At 35.1% G+C, this 15,455-nt stretch overlaps 1 protein-coding gene across 1 annotated transcript in view; it reads right to left on the reverse strand.

Moving 5' to 3' along the window:
• Positions 1 to 1,767: 1,767 nt before the first annotated feature.
• Positions 1,768 to 15,455, reverse strand: part of LOC131857518 (uncharacterized) — an 83,447-nt gene continuing 69,759 nt past the window's right edge. The window contains exons 5-7 of the mRNA XM_059210179.1: positions 2,255 to 2,446; positions 2,075 to 2,173; positions 1,768 to 1,854 (exon numbers count right to left, since the gene is read on the reverse strand). Coding sequence (XP_059066162.1) covers positions 1,768 to 1,854; positions 2,075 to 2,173; positions 2,255 to 2,446 — 378 coding nt within the window. The remainder of the gene's footprint in view (positions 1,855 to 2,074; positions 2,174 to 2,254; positions 2,447 to 15,455) is intronic.

The following is a 15,455-nucleotide window of genomic DNA, read 5'->3' on the forward strand; positions in this document are numbered from 1 at the left end:
AGCTCAATGGTTGATGTGATTGTACCTATCAAGGGGCCTGCTAGTTGAAACAACTTCCAATAACTTAACTTTTACAACAAAAGATAGATCAGGGGAACAAGAAAATAACAATTAAATCAATACAATAACAATTGAATGATCCACACGATTAGAATTTCATAGCCCAGTATTATCAATATCACTAATCAGCATTCAAATGATGAATTCCAAAAAAAATATAAAGTCAGACAACTTTACATATCAATGGAAATAAATAACATCAAACCAATAATCACCCTATCAATTTAATCCTCATATACCATTTACATGCACAATATGATTCAAAAAATAACAAAGTACCCAAAAGAACTAGTTTCTGATTCAACTAATAGAAGTTACCAGATAATGAAGAACATAACCATATATAACACACAAGTAGATCAGGAAATCCAAAAGCTGCTTTTTGCATTAAACTTCAAAGGGTATCACAAAATCTTCTAAACTCATAAAATCTACATAAAATCTCTAAAAGAATTTCTAATTGGACCTAAAATCATCAATTTGCGGACCCTTACAATGAAATAACTTCTCCAATTTATAGAGTTTCTTGTCCTACTTTCTAGGAAATAAATCTATCTAAATTAAGCACTACAAAATCAAGGAGTCACAGTTGACATGCAAGTCTCTGATTCAAACTCTAGTTAACTACTAAGAAATTGTGACTGGGTGACCATAACGAAAAATGGTGCTCCATGAACCAACACTTCATAATCATGCAAAACTTGCTCAATAATTAAAGTACATGTTGGAGCAGTAGTTGAAGTCCCAGTACTAGTGACATGCAAAATTCTCAAAAATATCATGTTGCCATTAGAAACTGTATGTTTATCTTTTACTTGTTTTTATAGCTATTGTAGTTACTAATGAAGTATGCAACTACCTCAGTAGGAGGATCAACAACATATTTGATTCTGAACTTGAACTTCTTAAAAATCTCCTTTGCGATCTTTCACCTATACACCAACTTCTCTATTATTCCTCTAGCCTGTTGACATTGAGTCACTAAGTATGTATATCTATCCATTGACTCAACACTAAACTCAGCATAAATTATAAAATAATGTGCTACATATGAGTCCCACTCATTGAGTGCATTGTTGTCCTCTAAATGTCCAGTACTAAGAATACTAATTCCAAAAATATCTAACAACTTTTCTAAAAACTTTTCATATTTCTTTATCGAACCAAGGATAGGATAATGGATATCTGTTATGCTCTTTCCATACTGCTGAAGCATCTCAATCTTTAATTCTAAAATTTATATATAAGACTACAAGTTCTCAATACTATCTCCTCCCAAGAGATCTTCCTTCATTATGGTATCTTCTTTGAGATTCAAAATATTTTTCAATATCTCATATTGTTTAGTAAAAATGTTGAACTTTCGCTCCCACTATTGAGAATGTGAAGCCAAAGCTCCTTCTATCTACGAGGCTTTCTTATATATCACCATAGTATTCTGCAAAAACATTCTAATTTTAGAAGCATTATTTTTTGCCCATGTTTTTGTTGTTGCGGCCACCTTTCTCACTTCAATGAGTTTTCTCACATCACCTTCTAGAAGCGATGAAGTTGAAGGTAAACTGTCACCTACACATGCATCCATTTGTTTGCCCATTTCTACAAGTAGCTTATTATGTTGTTCCAATTGTGCCTTAACTTCTAAATGAGAACTATGTTCTTTCTTCATTTTGCTCCTAACCACACTAGTAGCAAGTTCCAAAGTATCTAACTCTCCCCACTTGGTCTGTTTACCCAATCTAACCTGTGAAACTTGTTATTTTGGGGAGCTTTCTCCTTCAACTTGTATAGGAGCTGCAATATCAGCAAACACCTCACCCAAACTGGTTCTAGACAAATGACATATTGTCTTCGCCTTCTTTGTCTTCCTTGGCTCTTCAATGATTGCTTGTTGCAAGGTGATGTTTGGCAATACTACCTTCCTCTTCTTCTCAAAGGTGAAACTTAACCACTATGGTGTGTCTTCATCCTTATCACCTTTGTGTGCTACGATCTTTATAGTCACCTTATGTACCTTTGGTAACTGCTCTTCTCCATCATCTTTCTCTTCCTCTTGATTCTTACTTTTATCCTCTTCTTGCTCAGGAATTTGAACATCTTGGGTTGAAGTAATCTGTTGAGATTGGTTTGTTTGAAGAGCATTATTAATATTCAACTATTGTTGTTTATGAAACTCTCCTAACCTTTCACTCACTTCTTCTTCAAACCCTTTGTTGGCTTTATCTATCTCTTTAGATCCTCCTTCACCTGCTATTTCCCTAAAAAAATTCTCTTGGTCCTTGGGAGTTAAAACAAATCTTTCATCATCAAGCTCATCTTGTTCTTTCTCCCCTTTAGTCAACTGCTTCTCTTGTAGATTCTTCTCATCCACAGCCATAGGATCAACCTATTCTTATTCAGACACCTGTGAGTGTTTCTCAAGTCAAGCAGATTTCTTTCTTTTCTTTTTCTCAACCTTCCTTCGTGTCAATTATATAATAATTTGTTTATCCTCCTGATCAAAATCAGAATCAATATTATGAATGGTCACCCTTTTAGTAGTAGGAGTCATTACAGGGTGCAATCTTTTGTATTAATGGGGGTGACGTTACTGTTGTTGTAGAAAATGTATATGTGGGTGTAGACATTGGTGCTGTTATAGGAATTGTAGTAGTTGATGATGTAAAAATAGGAGCTTGTGTTGTTATAGTAGGTGGAGGTTGAGTTGTTGTGTCTGAAGGAGGTTGAGTTGATGTAGATGTTCCTTCATTAGCTTTTCCTTGCTCATCTTTCTCCATGGTGCCTTCTCTTGGTATTTTCCCAATAGCAACCCTAACGGGATATATTTCTACTAGTGGTACAGATCCTAATCCCTCCCTTATTCCAAAATCTGCTACTTTCTTTAACAACTCAGCTTTTTACATTTATTTCTTTACTTGTTCCATAAGCTCCTTTTTGGTTGGCAAATGTCCAACAGCTTCATCAGGTTTTGTAGATGTGTTGTTTCTAGAACCAGACCTTGTTCTTCGAGCGTATTCCTTGTGTACCTTTGACTGAGGATTATCTGTGGCTAATTCTTTGTGTTTTTCCTTTGAGACACTAGGTCTAATCCTCAAACTCAGTAATTGTTTAGTTCTTTTTACAATATTTTGTGTTATTAAATCTATATCTACTTCTTCTTATCTCGACCATCTTAATCAGGAAAGGGGCTTCTTATCAATTCTTTGCTCTTTGTATGTTAGGTCTAATAGCTCACCATCATCCCTCAATTCTTTAGGAAGATTTATCTCTATTTCAAAATGTCTTTTTTGTGGTACTGTAAGACAATAATAACTCTTCTCCCTAACTTCAAAATTGTCCTTAAGGTTAGCCTAGAAGTCTTCCAACTTAGGTTTATGTCCATCATATGCTTTTGGAATCATTTGCTTCAATTTACCATATGGATTATAGTATTCTCAAGCATAGTTAAATTCTTTCAAATGTAAGGCCTGTAACTCTTGCTCAACTGCCTTAGCCACTTGAATTTTTGAACAAGAAAATAACCAATTGTTATGGAAAAATCAAAACCTATTTTGGTCTTTGAAGATAATAATGATTGTAATCCGACCATCTACCTAACATACTCCAAAAGTATCACCTTATTATTACAATACCTGGGCAGCAACATGGGATTTCCTGTAAAGCCACTAACTCTTATATATGTAGAATGTTGATTCTGGAGGAACCAACATCCCCATTCCTTTATTACTATCATTGCCTCTAGGCTCATTCTATAACCTTCATCACTTGTGATCTTTGTGACAATAGGGAAGATGAAGGCATCATTTATCCTCTTAAAAAGTTCTTTTTCCTTGCTTAGAGGGAGTTGAGTGTAATACTCCCATACCTCCTTCTACCCTTATTCATCCCCAAGTTGACCTTTTGTTTGTAGTCCCAAAAACTTACCTACCCAAGCAGCTAACCAGATAACATAAGAAGTAGAGAAGAACTTCTTCATTTTATGCACATCGATCAATTGATTATGTATGTTATTTCATAATATTTGGGCCCAATCATAATATTGTTTCCAAATAAAAATAGTGGTCATAAAATATAACATCCATGGGTGAAAATATCGGTAATCTAGTTTACCGAAGACCTTGCTCAACATGATTATCAAGTCTCATTGTGGCTCTTTGAAATCATCTCTTAGAATATCACTTACATTTAAACTTGTCTTTCTCTCTTCTTCCAGCCAATGTTCATGCATATGTCTCTTACAGGAAGTTGTCTCCCTATCCCAAACCTCTACAACCTCCTCCTCAGTAGTCAATAGCACTTCATCACTAGAAGGAATACCAAATACCAAACCTAGCATGTCTACTGATAAATCTATCACTGTTCAGCCTTTGTCATCTACACATTTCTTGGTGTCTGCATCATAGAATTATGCAATAGTCATAATGAACTCTAGGGGTTGTAAATATTGTGGAAAAATTGTTGCATCCACTAGCCTTGAACTCTTGATCCTCCTATAAGGAGCATCCAACCTTGGTTTGTCTAACTGTGTTCTAATATCTTCTAGCTCTATATGATCTACATCAATATCAGTTACCCATTTGATCTGATCTTCCAATTTAGAAGCATAAGTTTGGCCCTAGTAGTGGTACTTCATTGTTATAGGTAGCTTATCTAGATCTTTAACCTTCTTTTTGGATGTTGGGTCCATTTAATTACTCTAATCTGCAAGAAAGAATAAAAAATTAGCTTATCATATAGTCAAAACATCAATTTTATCACCCACTTTGGGACTTTGAGGTTCCAATATTCCAAGGTGAAAAACCCCTTTAAAAACTATTAACTTTGGAACTTCAATGTTTCGGGGTTCCGAGGTTAGGATAAGATAAAACCACAAAGCCCAGAACTTCGAGGTTCCAGGGTTCCAAGGTTAAATGGTGAGAATGGTTCGTGGGACTTTGGAGTTCCAAAGTTCTGGGGTGGACATAGTTGAAGGTCGAAAAAATGTAGTCCCAAACTTCAAGACTCAGAGGTTCCAAGATGAAAAAGTGGCTTAAGGAAACAAATTTGGAATCCCAGGGATCTAGAGTTCCGAGGTTGCTTTCGGCAAAACAAAGGACCTCGGGACCCAAAATCCTGAGGCCAAGGCATGCAAAAAAAAATACAAACATGCAAAAAGAAGAAAAATAAAGAAAAATAAAAGAAAAGAAAAACCAAACTAGAAAAAAAAAATAGAAAATATAAACTAGAAAAACACACAAGATGGGAAGAAATCCACCAACCTGGCGGAAGGAAACACACGAAACTTAGAAACACAGAGGCACGAACTCAGTAGGTCAAAGCTAAAAACTAGAAAGCTTAAATGCACAAATGAACTTTGAAAAGTTCATTTTCCCTATTTATACCTCCCCATAGGACGTTCGTACAACTGCCTTAAACACAACCTTGAGAGTCCGAGGTTTCGGACTTCCAAAATGACAGACAAAAAACACAAACACACCTCGGGACTTCGAGGTTCCAGGGTGTGCCTCAACATCAAACAGGGCACCTTGATATTTCAAAATTCCAGAGTTTCAAGGTGAAACATGAAACAACTTCAAAATTTTGGGATTCCAGAATTTCAAAGTTCACAAACAAATAGGTGACAAAACACGAAGAACTCAGAGTTTCAAGATTCTGGGATTTTGAGACTTCAACAAAAAGAACAAGGCAAGACCTCGTGATCCCAGGATTCTAAAATTTTGAAGTCTAGACAAAGGACAAAAAACAAAGAGCCCACCTCAGAACTCTGGGGTTCTAAGGTAGAACTCAAAACAAAGAAAAGGATGCCTCGAGACTCTGGGGTTCCAAGGTTTTGAGGTCAAAAAAAGAAAAACTACAAAAAGAAAAGGAAAGGGGACCCATATTTTCAAGCAAGGAAACTAATGGGGTTAAGTATGTAGGGCATAATAGGAGTGGCATTGTTAAAGGATGGAGGAGTAACATTGTTGAATGAAGGAAGGGGTTGAGAATAAGGAGGGATATTGTTATATAAGGCAAAGGAACACTATGATAGGTAGGTATGCAAGATGATTGGGTAACAAATGGAAGACTCACTTGAGGAGGGATGAAATAATTATGACTAGAGGAGTTTCCCCCTTGACTAGCACTTGTAGGTATGACATTTTGAGTAGAGGTAGCCATGATGTTGGATGTAAATGTAGGAACACTAGCCATAGGGGTAGTCAAAGGAATGGATTGATTAACCTAACTAGGAGATGGTGTATGTTGGAGAGAGACACTGAATTGATGATCAAATGTTGTCATTGATGGAAACTTGAGTTAGATATTCAATCCATAGTTCATGATTCATTCATTCTAAAAGATTGATTGAAGTCCAACAAGGTCTAGTAAGAAGAACAATGTATCCCGCAAAGTATCAGTTTGGTGGTTAGTTGATTATTTTGGTTGAGTATTTTTCCTTCTAGATCTGGGAGATGTATTGTGGATATGTAATTTACCTTATTCTAGGTTTGTGCCCTCTATTTTTAGGTTTGGTATTGGCTGGAAGATCTAGTAGATGGTTTTTCTAGTAGAATAGTGTTTTGGTGCAGTAGTGTGTGAAGATTTGTTGTGCGGATCATGCAGAGTAATTTTGATGGCTTCTTTTGTCTTCGAGGTCGATGAGACAACATATGGGAAGCATGTGGACATCTTGTTTTGGTCCACTTAGTTGATTTTGGATCGGATTGAGCCAACTTGGGTAACACGTTTCATGTTGTGTGTTATGTGGTTTTTAGGGCAACATGGAATTGATTTAATTTGATGATGCAGATATATTAGTCTAGTTGATATGATCATTTGGCATGTTTTTGGTGATGGAAGAAGTATGCATGAGCAATTGTGCATAGTTTCACATGCGCGGTTGAGAGATTTATGCTCTGGTATATGACAAAGTAGAGAAGAACAAAGTAGTGTGTCAAAACAATGGAAGAAGACTTTTGTGCTTAACCGAAACTACATTTTGGCATTTGTAGATGCTATTCATCAGTTCATACAATTAGTTATCATTTGTAATCATTTGTAGGACAGTGAGTCCTCCAAGGGTTGTAGCCCTCTTCTTTGTAATTGAGCAGTGAGCTCTAGGCAGTGTGTCTGAATGCATGTACATTCCCCTTGTAATATTATTATACTCATGATGGGAGTATTATAATATTGTGGATCTCAATCCCACCATGTTTTCTCTCTTAACCAGGTTTCCATGTAAAAATCTCAGTGTTATGGTGTTGTTGATCTTGGCTTTGTGTTTCTACACATACTTTTCTTCATTTGAATAAAGTGGTTGTTACATCAGTTAAATTTGTTGAACATTGATTCACCCCCTCTTAGTATTCCCTTAATTCCAACAATTGGTATCAAAGCCTAATGATAGTTCTGATACTTAATATAAGTACAGATCCAATAGCCAACAAGATGAGAGGGGGGGGTGAATCATACAAACTTAATCATCCATAAAAAAAAACATTCAACCTCGTTAACATATATATCAGTCATATAACCAAAAAAAATTGTCAAACATGCAAACTCAAAAGCATATGAACAATATAAACCTCATAACACCAGATTTAACGTGGAAACCCAAATAGGGAAAAACCACTATGGGATTTTGGACCCACTAAGAAATATACTCTTCTAGAGTATGCTTGGTTAAAAGTAAATTCTGTTAAAGATTACAAACACATTGCTAGATGTGACCCGGTTAAGGGATTTCCCTTAGATCTGTTAGGATCTTCACTTTGTTAGAAGTGACCTTGTCAAAGGATTTCAAACACTCAATCAGAATGTCACCTTGTTAGAGGATTTACATATAAGACTATTAAGTCCACTCGGTTAAGATATTTCCTGTCACTTTCACAAAATAACAGTAATGAAAATCTATTTGCAACTTCACATCTAAAATGCTAAAGCAGATTCCTATTTGTTCAATACAATCTAGACATAGAACTAATCTTGTCTATCTGTTGGGCATCAATTCTCTATTATACTAACAGGTCTTCAAGCTTCTGTGCTCGGTAATCACTATGTAGCATCCTTGTGCATACATTTTCTCGCATACATTGTTTAACAACAGTTTCCTATTTATAAACAATTAGGTAACCACTTAATCTCATTGATCACATTTCCCATGATCAATCATAGCCATCAGATCTTCAATCTTGTCCAAGTTCATTGTATCTTTCGATCTGTAAATGTTTTACCCTACCTTGGAACTTGTGTTAGGGTAATGCGGTTCAATCTAAGCTGTAGATCTTCATGCCGAATTTCCATTGCCTTAGATTCGTTAACAAACTTCTTCCATGGCTTACCAATCATTGATCCGCTCCAGCTCATCAACTTCTTTCATTTAATATCACATGTAAACATTTAATGCATTCTATTATAGCTTGGTTACAACTCAGTGAATACTAAACTTCACTCGGTAGACATTCTATCTTCATTAACCGACAATGATAACCTTAGGGTTTACCAACTAGGTTCCTTAGGGTTTACCAACTAGGTTCTTTGCCTGATATCATAGTGTAGTATTAACCTTTACATTTTACAACATATGTATGATGTTAAAACAATCTAAAACATCAAGATCTCATCATTGTCTGACTCAGTAGAGTTGCCCATTGAATAACTTATCCCCTTATTCATCATATTCTTTCCTGTGTCTTTACTGACTTCTTTATAATCTTCATATCATACTTCTCAAGATATGGCAACATCATACTGAATTAGAAAATCCATTTCTTGACATCAATGACAAAATAATAATATCAAGATAGTAAAACATCTTTAATCAGTTATGTCCATAATCATCAACAGCCTTCTCAATATCCTTATTGAAATGTCAACAATCTTTAATTGTCTATTATAATGTAATATTGCCAACAATCTCCCCCTTTGGCATTGATGGAAAAACCAATTGATTTGACCTGTAAAAGATTCAGATTGTCGTGATTCTAAAATGCTTGAAATTCTCTCCCCCATACATTAGACTTCTCTTCTTTATTTCAATCTGTAGTCTTCTCTCATTCTTCTCCCCTATATTCTCAGTCTTCTCCCCCTTAGGTCTTCTCCCTCATTGGTAGGTCTTCTCCCCTATTGGTAGGTCTTCTCCCCCTTTGACAACAATGCCAAAAAGTAAAGAACTAAAACATAATTTCTTTCTATAAGAAGTTATTTCCTACTGTTTATGTATCAACTGAGTCTTGGTCAGAGCATTTGTCTTCAGTTCTTGTTCTCTGTATCATTGTTTGTATAATTCTAGTAATAATTCTAGTACACTTTTAGAAAAACATACTAAAGTGTATCACTTCAGCATCAACTCCCCAAAAGATATTCAATAGATTCATCGAAGTGATGCTTTCATCGAACTCGGTCAGTGAGTAGAAGATAAGGGTAGGACCCCTAACTTACTTCTGAGATATTCAAAAGTGTCCTTTTGTAGTGGCTTGGTGAAGATATCAGCTATTTGCTCCTTTGTGTTAACATATTCCAACACCACTTTCTTCTCTTGAGCTTCTTCTCTAAGATAATGATATTTGATAGATATGTGCTTTGTCTTAGAGTGCATAACAGGATTCCTTGAAATATTAATGGCACTAGTATTGTCACAGAATATAGTTACTGGCTCAGTAACTTTCTCATTTATACCTTCCAATAGTTGTTTGATCCATGCAATGTTGGTGCAATTTAGTGCTGCAGCAACATATTCAGCTTTGGCTGTTGACTGAGAAACACATCCTTCTTTCTTGCTAAGCCAACTCACTAGTCTTTATCCTAAGAAGAAAGCTCCTCCACTTGTGCTTTTCCTATCATCAATGTTGCCTGCCCAATCAGCATCAGTATAAACTTTCAAATCAAAATTATTTCCTTTCTGATATACTAAGCCATAATCTTCAGTGCCTTTCAAGTATTTGAGAATTCTTTTGATTGCCATCATGTGTCTTTCCTTAGGATCTGTAGAGAATCTTGCAACAATGCCTACTGCATGTGCTATATCTGGCCTACTGTGAACAACACATTGTAGTTTTCCAATCATGGATCGCTAGAGTGTCTCATCAACAGATGCAGATTCATCATTCTTTGATAGTTTACAGTTGGTAGTCATAGGAGTACTTACTGGTTTTGAATCTTCCATTCCAAATCTCTTCAAGATTTCCTTTATGTACTTGGATTGAGTAATGAAAATCTCATTTTTCATTTGTAGTATCTGTAAACCTATAAAATACTTTATCTCACTGATTAATGACATCTCAAATTCTTTGCTCATTTCATTTCCAAAGTTCTTGCATAAAGAGTCATTCCACACAATATAATATCATCAACAAATATGGCTGAGATTAGTATTCCATTTTCATCATTCTTCATGTACATGTTGTTGTTCTCACTTGTCCTTATAAAACCTTTGCAAACTAGTCTTTCTTTTTTCCGAATGACCTCACGTTTTTCATTTAGCTTGTTTCTAAAGATCCACTTTGTATCGATTATATTTTTGTCCTTCGATCTTGGGACCAGTGTCCATGTGTCATTCTTCTTGATTTGATCAATCTCTTATGTCATAGCATTTATCCAATCTTCACTATTAAATGCATCTTTCACTATTCTTAGTTCAAATTCAGATATCAAACATGTGTTCTGTCTCAGTTTGTTCCTTGTCATCATTGGATCATCCTTATCTCCTATAATCTGACTTGGTGCATGGTGTGTTCTGACATACTTGCCTAATATAGGCTCAGTAGGTTCTGTATGATCTTCATCACTCGGTAACTGGATATCTTCTTCATTTTCTTCAACAGTTATCTTGGTAGGACTTCTCGGTTGCACATAGACAAATTCATCATAGTCTTCTAGTTCTTTGGAATTTCCTTCATCATTTCTTTCTACAAATTCATCAATTTTCACATTTGCACTTTCTACTATTTTGTTAGATGATTTGATCAGACATTTAAATGCTTTGCTTCTAGAAGAATATCCTAGAAATGTTCCTTCTTCACTTTTTTGATCAAACTTGCCATTTTTATCATCTTTATGAACATAGCATTTACTTCCAAAGATCTTAAAATAACTTACATTAGGTTTCTTGCCATACCAGATTTCATAAGGTGTCTTCAAAGTACCTTTCTTCAATTGAACTTGGTTCAAGGTGTAAACTTTTTTGCTTATTGCTTCTCTCTAAAACGTTTGTGGAACCTTCTTCTCAATCATCAGTGTTCTAGCACAATCCATAATAGATTTGTTTCTTCTTTCAGTTATTCCATTCTATTGTGGAGTTCTCGATGCAGAGACTTGTCTTTTAATACCATGATCATTGCAAAATAGGTTGAACTCATCAGATGTGAACTCTCCTCCTCTATCTGATCTAAGACATTTCAGTTGTCTTCCTGTTTCATTTTCAACTCTAGCCTTGTACCATTTCAACATTTGAAAAGCTTCTGATTTTTCTTTTAAAAACTTACTTGTTACATCATTTTCTTCAATAGTTCCTCTTGCTCGTTTGATTTGATTTACAATCTCCTTTAGTCTTGTACTGTACTAGGTTATGTTCTCACCTTCATTCATCCTCATAGATTCAGGTTGTCCTCTTAGACTATCCACTTTTTCTCTTTGAACATGTTCATCTCCTCCATATACAGATATGAGCTTAGTCCACATTGCCTTTGCATCAGTACATCCTTCTAGATCATTAAACTCTGAATTGGTCAATGCAAATGTTATTTCAATCATTGCTTGAATATGTTCTTGCTTTGCCTTTATCTCTTCCATAGTCAATGGATAGGTGCTCAGTGCAACAAAATCATTCTCCAGATAGTATATAGCATATTCTCCAACTCCTGATAGATGTAGCTTCATCCTTTTCTGCCATGTAGAGAAACTTGACTTATTCAACTTAGGTGCATCCCTCTTATACATCTTTGGATCTTTAACTCAAGTGCCTTTAAACTTTCCTTTCAGAATCCAAAGCTCTGATACCAATTGATAGTTTTGATACTTAATATAAGTACAAATCCAATAGCCAACAAGATGAGAGGGGCGAGGGGGTGAATCATACAAACTTAATCATCCATAAAAACATCAGATTCAACCTCGGTAACATATATATCAGTCATATAACCAAAAAAATTGTCAAACATGCAAACTCAAAAGCATATGAACAATATAATCTTCATAACACCAGATTTAACGTGGAAACCCAAATAGGGAAAAACCACTATGGGATTTCGGACCCACTAAGAAATATACTCTTCTAGAGTATGCTCGGTTAAAAGAAAATCCTGTTAAAGATTACAAACACATTGCTAGATGTGACCCGGTTAAGGGATTTCCCTCAAATCTATTAGGATTTTCACTTTGTTAGAAGTGACCTTGTCAAAGGATTTCAAACACTCAATCAAAATGTCACCTTGTTAGAGGATTTACATATAAGACTATTAAGTCCACTCGGTTAAGAGATTTCCTATCACTTTCAAAAAATAACAGTAATGAAAATCTATCTACAACTTCACATCTAAAATGCTAAAGCAGATTCCTATTTGTTCAATATAATTTAGACATAGAACTAATCTTGTCTATCTACTAGGCATCAATTCTCTATTATACTAACAGGTCTTCAAGCTTCTATGCTCGGTAATCACTATGTAGCATCCATGTGCATACATTTGCCTGCATACATTGTTTAACAATAGTTTCCTATTTATAAACAATCAGGCAACCGCTTAATCTCACTGATCACATTTCCCATGATCAATCATAGCCATCAGATCTTCAATCTTGTCCAGGTTCATTGTATCTTTCGATCTGAAAATGTTTTACCCCACCTTGGAACTTGCACATTCACCTTGGAACTTGTGTTAGGGTAATGCGGTTCAATCTAAGCTATAGATCTTCATGCCGACTTTCCATTGCCTTAGATTTGTTAACAAACTTCTTCCATGGCTTACCAATCATTGATCTGCTCCATCTCATCAGTTTCTTTCATTTAATATCACATGTAAACATTTAATGCATTCTGTTATAGCTTGGTTACAACTCAGTGAATACTAAACTTCACTCGGTAGACATTTTGTCTTCATTAACTGACAACGATAACCTTACGGTTTACCGACTAGGTTCCTTAGGGTTTACTGACTAGGTTCTTTGCCTGATATCATAGTGTAGTATTAACCTTTACATCTTACAACATATGTATGATGTTAAAACAATCTAAAACATCAAGATCTCATCATTGTCTGACTCGGTAGAGTTTCCCATTGAATAACTTTACCCCTTATTCATCATATTCTTTCCTGTGTCTTTACCAACTTCTTTATAATCTTCATATCATACTTCTCAAGATATGGCAACATCATACTGAATTAGAAAATCAATTTCTTGACATCAATGACAAAATAATAATATCAAGATAGTAAAACATCTTTAATCAGTTATGTCCATAATCATCAACAACCTTCTCAATATCCTTATTGAAATGTCAACAATCTTTCATTGTCTATTATAATGTAATATTGCCAACACCTAGTTCCTCAGAAGGAGCCTAATAGATTGAGGGAGATCTAGGAAGGTGTCTTAATGGATTCAAGTGGTCTTAGACAAGAGCTTCCTGTTGCAATTGATGATCTTAGTCAGTCGAAAGCCAAAGTCTAGGAATTGAAAACAAATCTCAAGGATGTTGAAAATTTCATTCAGACATTAAAGGGGCAATTAAGTAAGTCCAAGGAAAAGAGAAAGGAGCTTGTTGATCAGCTCCAGGGGAAAGAAAGTCAAAGCATTGATTAAGAAGCCCTAAAAGAAAAGATAGAAGAATGTGATAAACTTGCTGGAAATAATGCACTTCAAAAGAATGAGATGGAAGCCATTGTGATGAAATTGACAAAGGAGATTGAAGAAAGGAAGGAGAATGAGGAAAGCTTGACTCAGTCACTAAAGGATAGATTTGATGAATGTTGCAGACTAAATCATGAAAATGACCTACTAAATCTTGAATTGATACAATCCAAAAATAATGAGAAAGAGCTTGAAAGACATATCATAATTCTAAGAAATGAACTTACCATTGCTAATGAGTACAAATAAAAATTCAATGCTAGCTTAGCTAAGCTAGATGAAAATGACCTACTGAAGCTTGAATTGATACAATCCAAAAATAATGAGAAAGAGCTTGATAAACAGATCATAATTCTGAGAAATGAACTTACCATTGCTAATGAGTAGAAATAAAAATTCAATGCTAGCTTAGCTAAGCTAGATGAAATTCTATAGTCAGAATAATAAAGGCAATATGGGAGGACTTGGATTTGAGAAAGGAGAAAGCTCTGGATCTGGGCAAAGCAATACTAAACATTAGAAGAATAAGAGATCTCTAGTAAGATAACCTAATTCTCATAAATTCAATGGTAAATTATTTATTTGCAACAAATTTGGTCATATGGCAAGTCAATACAGAAATAGAGCAAATCAGAATAATTCATCATTCTCCCATCAATATTTCAATTACAATAAATATGGTCATAAGTCAGTTGAATGCAGAAGTATGGTAAATAGGAGATATCTAAGATGCTATTCTTTTAGAATATTTGGACATATTTCTAACCAATGTAGATCAAAGGGAAATCAAATTAATTCCAAGCCTAATCAGACAAACAACATTGTTTTCTATGCTTGCAACACATCCGATCACATTGCTAAATTCCTATAGAAGTAAGAATGTGAACAAGAATACACTGGAAGACAAGAACAAATTTGATGATAATGGAAAAGAGAAGGTTTAAGAAATTAGAGAGGAGTACAAGAAGAAATGGGTCAAAAAGAGTGATTCTGAGGCAAGAAATGAGTCTGCACCTGATTCTAGTGTTGGAGCCTCATTTGGCAACTAAGCTAAGGCATCCAACCTTGAGGGAAGCTTTCGTGAAAATATTTCAAACCCCCTATTTGAGATCTATGCTTGATTCTGGTAGGTTGCAGAGGTATATATGACGGTTGTGGATATTTATGGTGGATTTCCAGAAGAATATGAAGGTCCATAGAAGATCTTTGTGAAATGAAGAGTACCTGGAAGTATTAGGGTTAAGTGCATTTATTGCAGTGAAAAGTTAGGTATGTGAAGGATAAAAGGTGAATTAACCATTCATTTCTCACCTTACATTCAAAGCGGAAGAGAAGAATAGCATAATAAAAGAGAATGTGCAGAGATTCTAAAGTGATATCCAGATTTGGTGTGTGATCTTGCATCTAGTTGAAAGGTATTTAACATTGAAACCCCTTTTTTGGTTGAAGTTTGAAATTTGAATTCGATAAGATGGCTATGTCTGGTACTAGAACTCCTTTGGTCATTCCAATCATTGAGTCTGCGCAACTGAGCTTCAAGAATCATCCATTCATTTTGGTGGAAGATG

The sequence above is a fragment of the Cryptomeria japonica genome, chromosome 8 (assembly GCF_030272615.1).
Source record: "Cryptomeria japonica chromosome 8, Sugi_1.0, whole genome shotgun sequence".
NCBI classification, from domain to species: domain Eukaryota; kingdom Viridiplantae; phylum Streptophyta; class Pinopsida; order Cupressales; family Cupressaceae; genus Cryptomeria; species Cryptomeria japonica.